At 35.3% G+C, this 17,130-nt stretch overlaps 2 protein-coding genes across 2 annotated transcripts; both read right to left on the reverse strand.

Annotated features, from left to right (window-relative positions):
- Positions 1-4,562, reverse strand: LOC114241758 (splicing factor YJU2). The gene is made up of 5 exons (XM_028172713.2): positions 4,408-4,562; positions 4,107-4,319; positions 3,098-3,272; positions 1,773-1,950; positions 1-479 (listed from the first exon to the last, which is right to left on the reverse strand). The coding sequence occupies exons 1-5, from the start codon at positions 4,429-4,431 to the stop codon at positions 107-109; spliced, it is 963 nt and encodes a 320-aa protein (XP_028028514.2). The 5' UTR covers positions 4,432-4,562; the 3' UTR covers positions 1-106.
- Positions 4,563-5,474: 912 nt separating this feature from the next.
- Positions 5,475-17,043, reverse strand: LOC114241713 (uncharacterized). The gene is made up of 20 exons (XM_089732545.1): positions 17,036-17,043; positions 15,816-16,032; positions 15,672-15,731; positions 15,545-15,592; positions 15,119-15,260; positions 14,710-15,047; positions 13,906-14,125; positions 13,571-13,701; positions 13,349-13,479; positions 12,272-12,425; positions 11,043-11,225; positions 9,586-9,701; positions 8,899-9,134; positions 8,630-8,766; positions 8,337-8,455; positions 7,759-7,876; positions 7,084-7,215; positions 6,622-6,729; positions 6,265-6,473; positions 5,475-6,157 (listed from the first exon to the last, which is right to left on the reverse strand). The coding sequence occupies exons 1-20, from the start codon at positions 17,041-17,043 to the stop codon at positions 6,139-6,141; spliced, it is 2,826 nt and encodes a 941-aa protein (XP_089588671.1). The 3' UTR covers positions 5,475-6,138.
- Between the last annotated feature and the right edge of the window lie 87 nt (positions 17,044-17,130).

Raw genomic sequence — 17,130 nt, forward strand, 5'->3', positions numbered from 1 at the left:
AACGATTTTGAACAACTTTATTGTCATCCTGTCAAATTAATAACTCAGTGTCCTGTGTGAGCTGGTCCCAAAACCACGGGATTCTTCACAACTTAAGTAACGGTCACTATGAATCTGAACTGTCACTGCTCGAATACCCTGCTAATAATGAGAGCCCTGACGCTGGTTTATCTTTTGTGCTTTTCGTATTACTTTCAGCAGCATTATTACTCTTTGAAAGTGCTTCTGTAGTGAACTTAGACGTTTCAGCACTTTCTGGTTTTTTACTCTTCACGAGGTTCGCGAGAGCCGGTTTCGTTATTAATCCACCGACACTCCTATTCCAGGAATGTTTTTTTACACTATCTGACTTATCCGAAGTTTTTTGTGTTAAGCTTTCAATTCTAGAACATTTTGATGGTGGTTCATCTTCATCTATAACATCTTCGATTATTTCTTCGGCAACCACTTTCTTAGAGCAATTGTTGAATTTCACTGACCTGAAATTATAAAAAATATCGTATTTATTTTATTATTTATTGCTTATACGGGTAAATGAACTCATGCTCCACTGTGTTATATGGTTACTGGAGACTATAAACATCACAATGTGAATGCAGTGACACAATATGAGGTAGAATAGAATAGAAACTAACGGGGTAGTGGGCAAGAAAATAAAAAAATATTTGTGTGTAATTTAATCATCCCCCTTTGCTAGCCCCCTCCCCCTTCCTAATCCCTCTTTCGCTAACATTAAAACTTTATTATTTAAAACTGTAATGTAATTTAGTATTTATATGTTTCAATAGGCATTAATGCAGTTTGGTGTTTTTTTTTTTCTTTTAAGATTTATTTTATATACTGTATGTACCATTGCGATTATAGCATTATTTGTTAAACAATTCCTTCTTAATACCTAGAGAACCACATTTCCACATACCATGAAACGGTATGATTTGCCTTCCAATATTTGTTCTCAGAGCGTTCTGATATATCCTTGTTAAAACAGGCTTTACAACAGTGGATTGGCTATGCCTCTATCACTGCTTGAGTGACAGTGATAGCTTTTTATTAGGCCCCCATATGCTTATCTGACATTGAAGACAACTCTATCCGATGATTTGCATGTGAAGTAAATTGTCCCTTCGTCTAAGGTGACACTTTACAGAACTTGCATACGTCCAGTCATGACCTATACAAGTCTAGTGTTTGCTCATGCGGCTCGCACTGACTTGAAACCCCATCAAATCATACAATCCCGTTTTTACAGGATAGCGATTGGTTCCATCGTATGGAAAAATGTGTCAAATTTCGCGGAGAATACTTCGAAAAGCAATAAATACATTTTTAAATAGTAATGTTGTGTCACTTCGTTAATTCCCGAAATTTTCAGTGCCGCCTAGGTATTAGCATAAGATGTAATTTATTCCCCTCTTCGGGAATCGTCTATAGACATTGTGCTTTGTTTGATGCTTGTGGTTACGTTCAAAATAATTCTAATATATGTATTATTATGTATCCCACATTGAAATCGTAAGAACAAACACCTTTAATTGTGCTAAAAAGTCTAAGAATGTATAATATTTGTCTTTTTCATTAGACATGTGTGTTTTCTCTACCATAATGCAAATTACATTTAGATATTTTTAAAATGAATTATAAAAAAGAACAAAAAAGAACAAATTTCAAATTAATAAAATGACTTATTGAGGTGCATTCAAACTTATATACAAGGTAGTTTTCAAAAATATTGTAATTTTATTCTTATTATTAATGTAATGATGATAACTCACTTTATAAAATCATTATCTTCTTTCTCTTCTCTTGCCTTTCTTTCTTCAACTGTTTCTGGTTGATACTGTCTTAACATACCCTCATAGTCTACTGCTTGCTGCCTACGGTTTAATTCCTTTAATTCCTCAAGATTTTCCAATTGTTCAATTTCTTGTCGTGATTGCTCCGTTCTGTATTCTGTAAAATAATTTTAAGAAATGTAAGAATATTATAGAAATGTATTTCAAACTATTTGCAACACATACCTCTTCATAACTCTTGCAAACAAACATATTATAAATCATTTTTAACTTAAAATTTTCACATTTAATATATTTCCTACAATTCGCAATGCCATCTATCATGATAGTGCAGCCGTGAAAACATTTTAGGATTTAATAATAGTGTTTAAAACATATCCTACATTCTAGAATTGCTTTAATTTTAGAATATTTTGACTTTATGTAGATTAGTCGGTGGATTACTTAACGATTATTTAACAATTAGATGATATTGGATATCTTGTTTCATTGACTGTTTTGGATTAATGTTGACTATACTAATTATTTATTTCATACTTCTATGATTATTTTTTTCAAGCAAATAAAGATTACAAAATACTTCCTTAAGCCCACTAATGTTATAGACCAAGACCAATTAACATTTGAGCAGTCAGGCTAAACAAACAATTTAGCATTTTAGCAGTTTAAACAATTCTATTTTAGTTACTTTTACATTACAGTATTACAAATTAAAAATATCTTGCTCAGTCCATCTAAGCAATAAATAAAAAAAAGTTAGGGATGTCCAGTTTGTTTTTGTTGTTGTTAAGACAGGGGTTCCCACCTGAACTTATTTTGTCTACTGCCTACTTTGAGAATAAATTATTTTTTAGCGCCCTCATTTTTTATCTACTTAAAAACCACTATAGTGAGAGCTCAGTTGGTGCCTAAGAGTCCTCCTAGATGAAATTACAAATCGCCTCCCAAGCCTCTACACAACGCCCCCATTTTTTTCTGGGTCTCGTACCGCCCCCTTTTAAGTCTGCAAGCGCCCACAATGGGGTGTTATCGCCCACTTTGGGAAAGGCTACCTTCAAGACATGAGGTCAAATTTTCAATTGTACATTGCATCAGTCATCTACCTTTCAAACCAAAATCCAAAATATACAACTACTTTCTGGCCCAGGTATGTAAAACAAGTTGTAAAAGTGCAAAAAAAATTTGGTTTGTTTGATAAAAGGTTTCATTTCTTGCCAAGAAAGTATATCCACAAATCTATTTGAGAATCAAATAAACTAAAATACAGATTAATCATCACGGCAAGGCTATATTTATGTATCTACCTAATAGCTTCATAGGATTATTGGCTTCTTCTTCTTTTTGCTCTTCTTCTTCACGCTTGGCCTGTTCTTCAGCAAGTTTTAATGCCATAAAGTTCCTTGTAGCACCAGCTTCTATCTCATAATCGGTATTCTTTGGATCTGTTTTGAATGATATTTCTTGCAAGCAACGAGTACACTGAAATAAAATGATATTTAAAAATTAAACCAGGTCTTAAAGAAGAAGCTAGAGTGGTACAATCAAATAAACACAATTCTTCTATAAAAAAAAAACAGATTTCCGTATTCTCTTGAAATAGTAATTAAATTATTTTGAAAGTAACTTTAATTCACATCATATTATGGCAATGGGTAGCCAGTATCCATCAAGATTGGTATAATACAACAGGCAAAACAAAGCTACTACCTTCAAGTATAAACTATATTTAAACCTATTTTGAGAACTTGCGGTAGGCAGCGGCTTGGCTCTGCCCCTGGCATTGCTGAAGTCCATGGGCGACGGTAACCACTCACCATCAGGTGGGCCGTATGCCCGTCTGCCTACAAAGGCAATAAAAAAAAAAAAAAAGAACTAATATTCAAATGTACAATACTGAGTCAATTCTACCAGATTGAAACACGTTGCAAAAATGGTTTGTGGAAACACATTGTGAACAATGCAGATACCTATTTTGTCTTTAAAGACCTAAAAAGGCATAGAGTGTAAAACAATTATGTAATTAGAAGTATTCACTTATCAGATTTGCAAATTAGCAATTCTAGGAATATAGCCTTGGCGATATCTTATGTGAAGGTGGAAGGACTCACATTGTGATGTCTACATGCTTTAGTCACTATTTAATGCCCATAAGGCTGCTTATGCACCCATATGTGTAATAAAATGATGCTACTTAACATATATGCTACCATAGAACATTTATATATATATATTTTTAATATTATGGAAAATTCACATTAGTACAGAATTAAGTTGTTTAACTCATTTTTTAGTTTTGTTCATTGCCCTACTTACTTTTATATAGAACCTATATATCCTAATACCGAGGTAATCTTCATTCTCCACGTCCTCTTTCCTAGCATTGAACTTTTTGCCTTTATAAATATATTCACCGCATGTAGCACATCGCATGTTAAATGGAGCCATAAGTCGGACTGTGTATTGACGATTTTTCGCTAGTTTCATACGAGGTATCTTCGAAGGATCGAAATCCGGTGGATAATATTTCTGAAACATTGCATGGTGCAGGTTTATACATATATCATTTAAATTGTTACAATATCACCCGCATACAAACCAAGAAACCATTACTTACATTTAAAACCTTTCGTTCCGACATTTTTACGAAACAATCAAATTAAATGATTTTATTCACAAAATAATGTTATTTCCAATAAAGAGCACTTAGTTATTTATCTGTATTTGACGTTTATAATATTTGACACTCATGACAATATTTTAAACTATTTAACGGCCTGGATCTTTGGCCTTTTAAGCCAAGTCATCAAAAAAAAAAAATCATTCGTCGTATCTACGGATTCTCCATAGGAAATAAAATAGATTAGAATTGAATGATATGATATATTTTTTTATTGCTTAGTTGGGTGGACGAGCTCACAGCGCACCTGGTATTAAGTGGTTACCGGAGCCCATAGACATCTAGAACGTAAATACTGCCACCTACCAGGAGATAGGAGTTCTGAGATCTGTTTTTACTGTATAACGGTTGCCCCATCCTTCAAACCGAAGCGCATTACTGCTTCACGGCAGTAGGCGGGGCGGTGGTACAACCCGTGCGGCCTTACAAGACGTCATACCGCCAATCACGCAAATTATAATTTTGCAGGTTTCATTTTTCCTTCACCGTGAAAGTCAAACGTGAACCGTTGAATGACGACCGAACGAACACCGTTGCATCGCTAGATACGAATACCCCGGACTTCTTATCCTTTAGGCCACGACGACGAATATGAAATAATTGGTACCATTATCGAAGCAGTCCAGCTTAGTATCGTCATGCGATGGTATGGGCATGTTAAATGGTACATGTCGACACGAAGACGAATAGTGACAATTTAAATCTTAACGTTTGCAGCATTGAAGGATGATTTGTTAACAGTAAAACTGGAGCTATTAAAAATATACCTGATGGCGGACAATACCCGCTGTTACGAAATTCCACCCTTCTCAAAAAAAGGTACGTATTGTACGCAGTCGAGCGTAAACCGCCAGTCCGGTCAGATCTTTAGAATATCTTAAAGGAAATAAACTGCTACAGATTTATAAGTTTGTTTTCTACTTCGCCAAATACAAGTGACGAACGACGATGATGATGCCATGCCCATACATATGATAAAATACAATTTGTTCTGTTCATTACAATTTAACAGTTGCTCTTTATTAGGTCTCTATAAAATTATCGCTTAGTACACAGAAATCACAGTCATTTTTCTCAAAATAATTAATTCAAATCAAAATATATTTAATATTTTATTTCTATCAATCCAATTATGTACCAATGGTACCGATTAAAATATTCATGTCGGAAGCGTTCAACTAAAATAACAAGTCGTGTGTTCGTTGACAGTGTTCACTTTGTCTCCGTTACTATTATTGTGAGCCGTTTGCGTGGCATTAAAAGTTACGTCAACCGTAACCATAGATAGATTATAATAGCTTATTATTTATACCGTTTACCGTAACTAATTTAATGATCTGTAGTCCTTAAATACTCGTATTTTTATTGTATTTATACAAAATTATGTACGGTAGTGAAAACAAAACAATTAATATATGACTAAACTTAAAAATAGAATCATATATGTATAGATTTTCTTTTAAATAAAATTCATTTCAATTTACAATTTATTACCATTCTTCGTCAAGTACCAGTCATACAATTCAAATGCGTAACGGCCACTTCATAGAGTAAAGACCTCTTTTTAATGAACAAAAACAAACATCTATATTTTTCACCTTCTTTAATTTGATTTTAAGACACACACAAAAATATATTTCCAACCCTTCACTAAACTTCACAGTATTTTTAGAAGAATAAAAATTTTCTGAAAATAAAAGAATGAATATTTTTATTACTTATTGCTGAATGCGCAGTAATTAAGTACTTAATAACATATTAAATATTAAAATAATTTCAAATAAAGTTAGCTACCGTTCTTTTCTATTCAGTCCAGCAGCCAGCTCATGTTCGAGTGCAGCTATTTTCTCCTCGTGACGTGTTCGCTGTGCTTGAGCACGACGTTGTTGCTCTTCCAGAGCCAACACAATCTTCTCCAATCGATGTATCTGTTGTTGTTTATTCTCCAGCGTAGCAAATAACTCTTGAATTTCATCGGCTTTTGCTGCTATCTGCTTATTCACCTTGAGAGAACAGTCAACATATATTTAGCTAAATAAAAGGTACCTGCAGACGATATCACAGTTCAAACCTATCAAGTCTTTTCGTCATTATATCTTTATATTTATTGTTAAAAAAATAAAAAGAAAAAAACAAACAAAAACGTCTCACTTCATCTACAATCCTCATACGATGCTCAAGGTCCTGTTGCAAAGCGGCAAGTTCACGACTCTGTTCCGTTTCTTTGTTCTTGAGTACATTGATAAGTTCCTCACGAATCTATGAGACGTCAAGTTAAACAATCGTCGAGTTTTTAGAAATAGAAAAGTTCAAGTGCGTTTCCTTTTTTTAAAGAGAGCAAAATAGTACACTACTTAAGTATAAAGTAAATTGATAAGGTGTCTCTAAATTAGAAATTAAACACACATTGATCCCCATTAATATAAATAGGCACCACACGTTTTACATATTTTTAGAAAAAAAAATAATGGTAGCTCGGTAGAGTAGCAAAGACCGAAAGTGTGGCCAAGCGACTCTTTAGACTTTCAGGATAACCTTTCTATGGACATACTCATGAATTTCGAGAACAATAATTTATAATTGACCAAAATCATTACTTTAACAGAAAATAACCTTTATAACTCTTGCCTGTCCTCGTGAATTTTTGTCTTGCTGTTCGAGTTCCTGGTCTTTCTTGGCGAGAATTTCAGACAACTCCTCATTACGATGAACCACATCGAGAAGTTTCATTTTTAAATCCATAATCTGTGGAAAAGTTACTTTTGTAACGATACGGTTCGTAACAGACCATGGTAGGTAGGTACGTTAAAGGATTCCGTAATCGTAAAACGTTAAACCCTCCCATGCACTCTCGACCGAGGTCCCGATCCCCGCCCAAGACAAAACCCGAGTAAAGTAGGGGCGATTCCACAGTCAATACTACAACTAGACGTACAGCTCTCCCCAAGACGGTCAGCCGACTCTACATCGGCCATGACAATAAAGCAGCCTCGGGTGGTTTCGCTGTGTCCCGGAATACTCGGGTAAACCAAAACCAGTCGAGTTGGAACGCGATACACTGCGATCCAGGCGCTTTTCTGTGAGAGTTCCGTAAAACTACTGTCATGTAGCGTGTCGCACGGCTCCTTCCCCTCAAGTAATCTCGTAACTTACACTGGAGAATGACTTAATAACTAAGTAGCACCATCTACCTTTCAAATCACAAATGCTGTGCTACCGTTAAATCCAAAAAAAAATCGTCGGCTAATCTGTTACTCTAAAAAAATACGCCAATGGTCTAATACAAACTTCTTGTTGTAAATCCTGGTAGCTTATGCCGTTGGGCGATTCTTGACAGTTGGCGATTGTCCTGTTATGTGCTTGCAAATCACGGACGTATTGCTCATACTGTATAACTTTTTGTTCACTGAAAATTAAATAGGTAAACAGATTTTTTAATTTATAGTAAAATGAAAAGCTTATTGTACAATATATCGATTTGATGAACACACAACAACTTTTTGACAATGTCGTCACGGTCTCAAGGATTTGAAGCCCTGACTCCAAGCGATGCGACTCACGCCAAAGCTCACATTCTACAGATGTCTATTTTTTGTACGAAAATACCATTTGGATTTATAATATGTGATTTAATACGAGATTTGATTTGAATTTGCGTAATTATTTACCCGTTTCAGAGTGTACTGTAAGCGCGCATGCAGAGGTATGCTTGCCTATTTCTACCACAAAACAGTTATGATTTTCAGTTGAAGGGTAGGACAGCCTTCATAAAATGCAATTGAAACTTTGACCTCATGTCACGTCGTGATTCTACAGGTTCGCTCAAACAGCTAAGTTAAAGAATTTTACATTGAATTGTTATTTACTTTAATTTTATGTTCTTTATGAGTTCTCTGGTTTGTATTTGCATCTTTCCAATGATTTCTTCTTTATTTAAAAGTTCAGCAGCCAGCTTCTGTTGAATCCCTATTTTGTTTTCGGACTCCTGAAATTTATAATAATGCTATTGCATTTGTAAAGTAATTTATCTATTAAAAAGCTTTAACGTAATCACCTCTGAGGCATTGTAAAAAAATGTTCAGGAATATGAAACTGGAAAAAAAATACCTAAAATTACAATTTTCTTTTTCAACAATGTATCATTATAAAAGATAATTACTGTGATTTTCGTAAGCGTTTCCAAAAAGCGAACTTTCTCTCTTTTACAAGTCGTTACTTCATCTTCAGTCACTCGCAATGTTTCTTTAGTAGCTTGCAATTCTGCCCACAGATCTATTTCTCTTTCGGTCGGCAGATCTATTAACCAAACTTTACATTACATTACTAAATTAATGAATTTTACTAAATTACTGAATTCAAATGATTTAACATTTAAAGAATAACGTTTTCCCTTAAATGCGATCTACAGTATAGTAGCAGTCTACCTACCTGGATTTGGTTTACTCTTCTCTAGTTCAATTATCTTAGCTTGTAACTCTTCGATAGCATTTCTACTATCTTGAAGCTCAGTCTCCGTCCTTTCTTTCAACTCAATTTCTCTTTTAGTAATTTCGCATTGCTCTTGCAACGCACCTTTTGTTTGTTTAAGATCTTCCTCTAACTGCTGTATAGCGCTTTTGTGCTGCACTGTTAGTTTTTCAATTTGCTGTTTAAATTCAAGTACTCTGTAATTATTACAAGTCAAAATGGAATCTTTCAAATCAAACAACATTCAAATAGGTCTAATTTATTTACCAAGAAGTTTGACTAAGAGAGATATACAGAGAATGCATGTGTGAGCATCGCCGACGGCGAAGGAACACCCTCGCCAATCTGCCGCTATGTGATGGCGGAATGTGCGTAGATCAACACTGCTCTTCGCCGATAATCCCATTTCCGAATCGATCGCTTAGATGAATCATTGAAGAAAGGAATGCTAAATTCAAATCCACATAAATTTCACAGCCCCAACGCGAGGTGAGATAGTGATTCAACTTCTCATCTTGAAATAGTTTGTATAGCAACAGCAGTAATTATCATTTAACATTTTGAGTGTCACGTATGTATTCGACGACATGCCAAATCTTGCATAGTGAAAATCTTATTTTTATTTTGTTTGTGTCATACGAAACTTACTCAGCTTGTAGAGAATCCCGTTGCTGAATTAATTGAGAGGTTGTCACTTCGCCAGTTTTTAACGATTCTCTCAACTTCCGAGCACGAGCTTCTAATTGCACTTCCTTCTGACGACTCTGCACAATAACCAAAATTTGTCTTCCACTTTTTATTTTTTATTTTATTGCTTAGATGGGTGGACGAGCCCCACAGCCCGCCCAATGCCCAGTGATTACCGGAGCCCATAAACATCTACAACGTAAACGCGCCACCCACCCTGAGATATAAGTTCTAAGATCTCAGTATAGTTATAACGGCTGACCCACCCTTCATACCGAAACGTATTACTGCTTCACGGCAGAAATAGGCAGGGTGGTGTACCTACCCGCGCGGACTCACAAGAGGTCCTACCACCAGTAAAATAGCACCTTGTGCTTATAACTTTTCAAGCGAAGACTGAACATATAAAAACCAGTCTAAATATCAAAAAACGCTCAGTAAAAGTGGAACAATCTCAAAAAGATAATAGAATATATATTGGAAAAAATGTAACTCAAACATTTGCCCATGGGTCATATTTTACATTACCGGTTCACAAAATATATTATATATCTACTATTTTTAGCCTACAGATGTCCACTGTTGGAAATAGGCCTCCCTCAAGCTTCACCACAACGACGGGTCTTACGCTGCCTGCTTCCAGCGGAGTCACGCTAACCTCAATAGGTAGTCCGTCCATCTTGTGGAAGGTTATGATACGCAGAGAAGGCTGCTGCCCATTCTCTGGAAAATCTATTAGTCGCCTCTTACGACACCCGCGGAAGGAGAAGGTGAGGTATTCTTTTTCGAGGCCGTTACCACACAGCCATACCAAATATAGACAAACTAAAACGCATCTATTTGCGCTTAGCTTAGCAATTGAATATCAGCATAACGGCGGCCTACTGCTATTAAAATTTTAAAATTAAATCTACTAAATGTTTTTAAATGTTCGCTAATTGTTTCAATGTTCACTGTAAAACTAAAGTAGTTGGAAAGACACCGGATTAATACAAGACTGATTTTTATCCAAAATACGGTCACCGGACCGGCTGATTGAAAACTTACTTTCGTTCGAGCCACCTGTCGTATGCAATGCCTAAGAAATGCTTGCACAGCAGACTAAAATATATGTATTTAAAAAAAAAAAAAAATTAGATTGATTTGTTGTTTTTCATTTAAATGTTTTCACCACGTCCAAGTGACGATGACGTCAATTCTGATGATGACACATTGTTTAAAATAACAGACGGCACAAAGTATGAATACAATAAAATAAATAAATTAAATAGGCTTTCTTCCCATTGTCATTTTCATCGATTTAATGGCTGTGACTTTCAAAAGGAATAAATGAAACTATAACCTATCATTTCATATGGCTGCTTAATCGTAAGAAAAAAACCAACAGTATTCGATTGTATTGAGATGTACTGCTGTACCTGGTCCTCTAGCATTTTCACCGTACCAGTGAGACTCGTGATGCTCGCCTCTGCTTCGCGTAATTGCTTATCCATTTTTGCGACACGATTACGCGTCTGCCTGAGCTGGGATTCAGTCGTAGTTAATTTTTCTTTTATTGCTAATTTCGCTGTTCTTTCTTCGTCTAACTCGTGCCGCATTTCCTAAAATTTTATTACGGTACATTTTTTTAAAAGACTCAAAAGAGCCGATGTCCTGTCCTACTAAGGCGAAACGGAGTAATGGCTCTACTTCTAACCTGAACCTCTTACGACTCATATTACATATCTAGTCTTGATGAGTGATCGTAGGACAAAGAGTAAAAAGAAAAAAAACTGTCCTGTTTTGTAGCAGTGCCTGTCGATTCATGACGTCAATATCAAAGAATGTTACGAGTCGTTGGCACGCTAAGGTTTTAACATTAGTACATGGTTTTATTGGGTCTTCAATCGACTATTCACTATGGTAATTTTACGGTATCGTATTGGCTATGTTCGTGGTATTGTTAGTCAATGAGCGACTGTGATCACTCACCATGAGGTGAACCGCGTGTGGCTACTATGGAAATTAAAAAAATATTCTTTTCCATCAAGTGGTTCGTATGCTTTTTATTTACAGCATACAGCATTTTGTATCTACTTTTCATTTCACGAGCCATCTGGTGTTAATGGTCCGTGGTAAGTCCGTCAACAACGTAAATGCTACCACCCACCACCTTGAGGTGTCCCAATAAGCTTACTGATAAGAGTTCTAGTCTCAGTCAGTTTTATAGTACAACGGATGCCCTATCCTTCAAACCGCAAAGCATTACTGCTTCACAGCAGAAATAAGCAGTTTAGTGGTGCCTACCTGTCCGGGCACACAAGACGCCATACCACGAGTATTAAATTAAATAGTTTAAAAATAAATAAGAATACTTCATATTAATTTAGTTAATTTCAATAGCTTATAATTCAATAATGATATAAATAAGTTTAAAATTCTTCTTCCTCTTCTTCTTTGTCGCTTCCTCATTAATCGAGGAAGATTGCCAACCAAGTGGACGGACATTGTCAAGGAGGCCACAAACATCAGCGTCCCGGGCGCCATTAAGCAGGCTGAATGCAGGCAACATTGGAGGAACCTAGTGCAAAAACTGGACCAAGGTGGTCACGACCCTCAGTAATGAGTTCAAATGAAATACGTTTAAATTATATATTTGCTTGGTTACCTCAAGAGCTTTAGTATTTTCAGATTGAGAACGTAATTCACGAATCTCGTCGATCATAACGTTACGAGTTTCAACATCCTGTCGCAGTTTCGCAACTTCCCTGACCAGGGCCTCACCCACAGCTATCAGGGTTCTTCGTTCGTGGCACGCTCGCCTTATTAAAAGAAGATAAAGTACAATGGTAAAAATAAATTTAAAGACCATTTATTTTTAAACTCGTTCAACGATCGAAATTCGACTATAATTACTGATACCTCAAGATTTTTACTAATTTTATCTTTAAATTAAATTAAATTTTCTCATTTGCTATTGACGTTTCGGGGAAAAAACAAGGGAAAAACCCTTCTTGGTTAGCGCTTAGGGGTTTTTTTCGGTTCAGATTTTTTTTCTTAATTAATGTTATTGTTAGCACTAAATTAAAATTACTTTTAGGCTTCTTTGTTTTATTTTTTATTGCTTAGATGGGTGGAAGATCTTCCAGCCCACCTGGTGTTAAGTGGTTACTGGAGCCCATAGACATCTACAACGTAAATACGCCACCTTTTTTTTTTTTTTTTTTTTCCTACCTAAGCTGAGAGCCTTGAGAGGCTATGTCAGCGTAACCCTAACTTTTGTAGGTGAGCTCGCGGGGCTCAAACCTGAGCCGCCACCCACCTTGAGATATAAGTTATATACAGTTACAACAACTGCCCCACTCTTCAAACCGAAACGCATTACTGCTTCACGGCAGAATTAGGCAGGGTGGTGGTACCTACCTGCGCGGACTCACAAGAGGTCTTACCACCAGTTTCGAACATAACGACAAAACACGGAGTTAAATCGTGAAAGTAGTTTTAATTAAGTCTTATGTCTCTCAAGAAATACGAAAATACGATAACACTAAAGTTCGGTTATAACTAATAAAGCTCTAATAAGCTAATTAACTAATAAAGTTAATAAATAATAAAGTTCGGTACATAATAACGTTAATACCAAATAAAAACAATAAATCGGAAAATATGGTATTGAAATGTTTTGAGTCTAAAACGAAGTATTTAAAAATGTAGATAAACCTATATAGCTATTCATGTAACATACTTTGACAGATCAGTTACTGCGTTGACCGCATCTTCGGCTTGAGTTTTCAATTCTCGTAGTGTACCACAAAGTTCAAATCCTTGATCGTTATACCGGGATAAATGTTCCAAAATATCACCGTCTATTTGATCCTGGTTCACAGTAAGATTAGTTTTTGGATATTTAATTATATTTTCTGTAGATATTCATTTGATTATACACAGTTAATGTAAAATCACTAACCAGATTTTCAAACAAATTTTTGACCCAATCTATAACTTCTTGACGCGCAGCAAAAGCCTTATGACATAAGTTTGTAAAACAGTCTGACACATTCATAACTTTGCTATTCAGTTCTGCTAAGGCACATTTATCTGTAACAAAAACAAGTTGGTTTTGTTTTCATTAAATAATGGAATCGCATATTTTAAAGGGATTCATTCATGAATCGAAAAGTACATTTTTTGCGAGATACTAAATCTACTTTTTAGTTCGGCATGACCTGACTTAGCACTTGCCATAAAAAACAATGTGGATAAAAACATTATAAGCAAATCGTTATTCTAAATGTAACTAACCAATAGGCATAGTTTCATCTAGAAGTTCCAACGCATTTTCGGGAGTTGAAGATGCAATAGCATCACGATATAATTGTGCAACTTCCTGTGCAGTCCAATCAGCTACATTAAAAAGGATAAGCTCTTGTGGTAGAAACCCTTCGCCGCATGCCGATATGCCTTCATTGTTTAAACGCTCATATAGAGATTTTAAGTTTTGGAACACTTCCAAAACAGCTTGCTAGAAATTCAAGATTCAAATTTGTTATAAAATTAGCTGCGTTAATATAAAAGATTTAGGTGGTTGTGCTTTTTTTGGAAACTATAAGCTATTTTTAGCAGCGGTACCACTTTTGTACTTCGGCCACATCGATGATAGTTGTTCAGGTTGACAGGAGAAGATCGCGTGGACGCTTACCTACCCGCTGGTCTGATTTGGTAAAGACGCTCACCGGCCTGCCAATAACCGAGGCTATAAAGACCGCCGAGAACAGGAAGACGTAGGAAAGCATTGTGCATCGAGTGGTCCACATTTCAAATTAGACACGACCTTCAGCAATGAAGAGACCGACTCAGAAGAAGAAAACCACTTTTGCAATGTTCGCACAGCCTTAGAACCCACCTATTTACCTTTCCGCTCGTCGCCGAATTTCACATAGCAATAGGCTTCAAATAAAAAAAATACTCGGACAGACAATTGAGTATGGCTAACGTATCGTTTTCGCATGGTGCAATATGAACTCACAGGAACATCCGCAAAAAAAAAGCGAAAGAAAGTGTGTGACCTAACATCATTTTATAATTAATGAATCATTAATTACAGACCTGTTTTAAATCCAAATCCTTTTTCATGCTATTAAACTGTTTATGTTTGGAAACAAAAGTAGACTTAATCTCATCTAATTGTCTGGTATTGTTTAACCGACTAGCCTGTGTGACAGGAGAACTTTGTCGTGATTTTTCAATTGTTGCTTGAATAGGGGTTTTTGGCCTGACAGGCGTTGTTGGTCTCCGAGGTGTATTCGGTCGACTCGACGATTGCTGGAGGAGCGATGGTGTCGTTGGACGACTTAATGGTCTTGGCGTTTGTGGCCGACTGCCTTGTAAAGTTTTAGGAGTTTGTGGGCGGCTATTTGGCGCAGATTTTGGTACAGGTTCACAATCTGTAACGAATCGAAAAACGATTAAAAATTTAATACTTTTAAACGTAAAACATTTTATCAATCAAACTAACCCAAAGAATTTTCTTTATTGTCAGATTCAAGAGCGGTTTGTTCGTTTTTCAATTCCATTTCTTCTTCAGAATTTACCGTAACCATTTGTTCAATAATAAACGACTCAGTATGCTGTGGCTGTGGCATAGATTCCGTAGTTGACTAAATAAATAAAAGTACTACAGTAATAAGGAGTCACAGTTTTAATGTAGTTATAGGTAGTGTTCACTCCCCTATTGACATTATAACTATTGGTACTTGTTGGAGCCATAAAATGGTAATGTATTCATAACTTAAGAATAGCCGATATCTCAATGCAAATTAGACGTCTTCTTCAGTCTCAAAGTGGATAGAAACATTTACCTTCTGTTTATGAGCTCCACGGATTCTATGACTGCCGTAACAGGAGCTCTACCAATGCAAACAAGAGTTGATATTAAACTTACCCGGTCTAATTCTGGCTGTATCGGTTCAATGTAACATTCATTTTGAACCTAAAACATAATATCAATAATATATATATAAGACTATAATAATTGCAATCGCAATCAACTTTTAAATTCACATTCAAACCTTCATATCTGATATTGATTCGATTTTATGCGTAACATGCTCCGTAATAGCTTTTCCAGTCTGTAAGCAATAATGAACTTATTTATTGTATTGTGTTATTGGTTTAAAGAAGTAAACCTCGCTTGAAAATGAAATAAACTCTACCCTCGAAGGCACCGGCGACGGTGGAGCACGATTTGGTGATTGTTTTTGGGTCAACGATAGATTTCGATTCGTAGCATTCCGGGCGGCGCGTGCAGCTGACGCCGCTGTCGGACGAGGGAGGATCCGTGGACCGTCTGTTGGAGAATTAATACAAACTAGATGATGACCGAACTTTGCTCGGTTTTTTTTATAACGCCCTCTTCTTGTGTCTTTAAAGCTGTTAGTTGCCCTCAATTAAGAAAAAATAGTATTATTATTCGCGAATAGATGTCGGGAAGAGTTGATTATTGAAAACACGAATAAAACAACATTTTCTGAAAATAAATCGTAGCTAGATCGATTTATCGCCCCCGAAATCCCCTGTATACCTACTAAATTTTATGAAAATTGTTGGAGCCGTTTCCGAGATTCAGATTATATATAGGTATATTAATATACAAGAATTGCTCGTTTAAAGGTATAAGATAAACTATTAAGCTAAATAAAGTTCTTTTTACTATGAAATTTAACACAGCAACAAGCATAGTGTGTTATAAGAGATTGCTGTACATGCCTGTAACTGGCTCACATACCAGTACTTAATTTGATACATGTTAATTTTAAGCTTGAATGTTTTGTGTGTATTGCTGTAGTGTGTCTATATAAATAAATAAACTAAATTTGCTATAGAACCGGACTTACTTGATTTTGTTCTAGAGACTCTGCTGGTGTTGTCCATTTTGATTTAATATATTTAAACAAAAAACGTGTATAATTTAGTTTCTTTCGATATTAATATTTCTACATAATCCTCGAAAATTATAACGATAACGTCAAAATGAGTTACCTAATTTGAAACGTTTGACATTATTGTTTTAAGAAACTAGTTATGTGATTAGTAAGATACAGAAACTTTTCTTTAAATTTCGTATTGAATTCTTCTTTTTTGGATATTTTTCGTGTGTCTACAAAGAAATAAAAATGATATAAAACCATCAAATTTGTTTTGACACAAACGACGCATGTTGAAATTGTTCCTTTTATATTAAGGATCCTGAAATTCTAGTTTTAGCATGTTTTATTTATTCAAAAAAACTGCTCGTAGTTATAAATTTTAGTAAATACATAATGCGATTATTTCGATGATTATGTCACTCATTGTGCCTGATGAACCAAAAATAGAGGGTGATAGAAGTTAAATTTTTTATTAAAAAATCTCAAATAAAATAAAAATTTGTCACAGTGCCATTATTATTGATAGACTGATTCCGTGCGAAAAAATTAAATCTTTGAATAGTTTGAAAATATATATTAGTAAAATGTAAATGAAATTATT

The sequence above is a fragment of the Bombyx mandarina genome, chromosome 13 (genome assembly GCF_030267445.1).
Source record: "Bombyx mandarina strain Sakado chromosome 13, ASM3026744v2".
Lineage (NCBI taxonomy): Eukaryota > Metazoa > Arthropoda > Insecta > Lepidoptera > Bombycidae > Bombyx > Bombyx mandarina.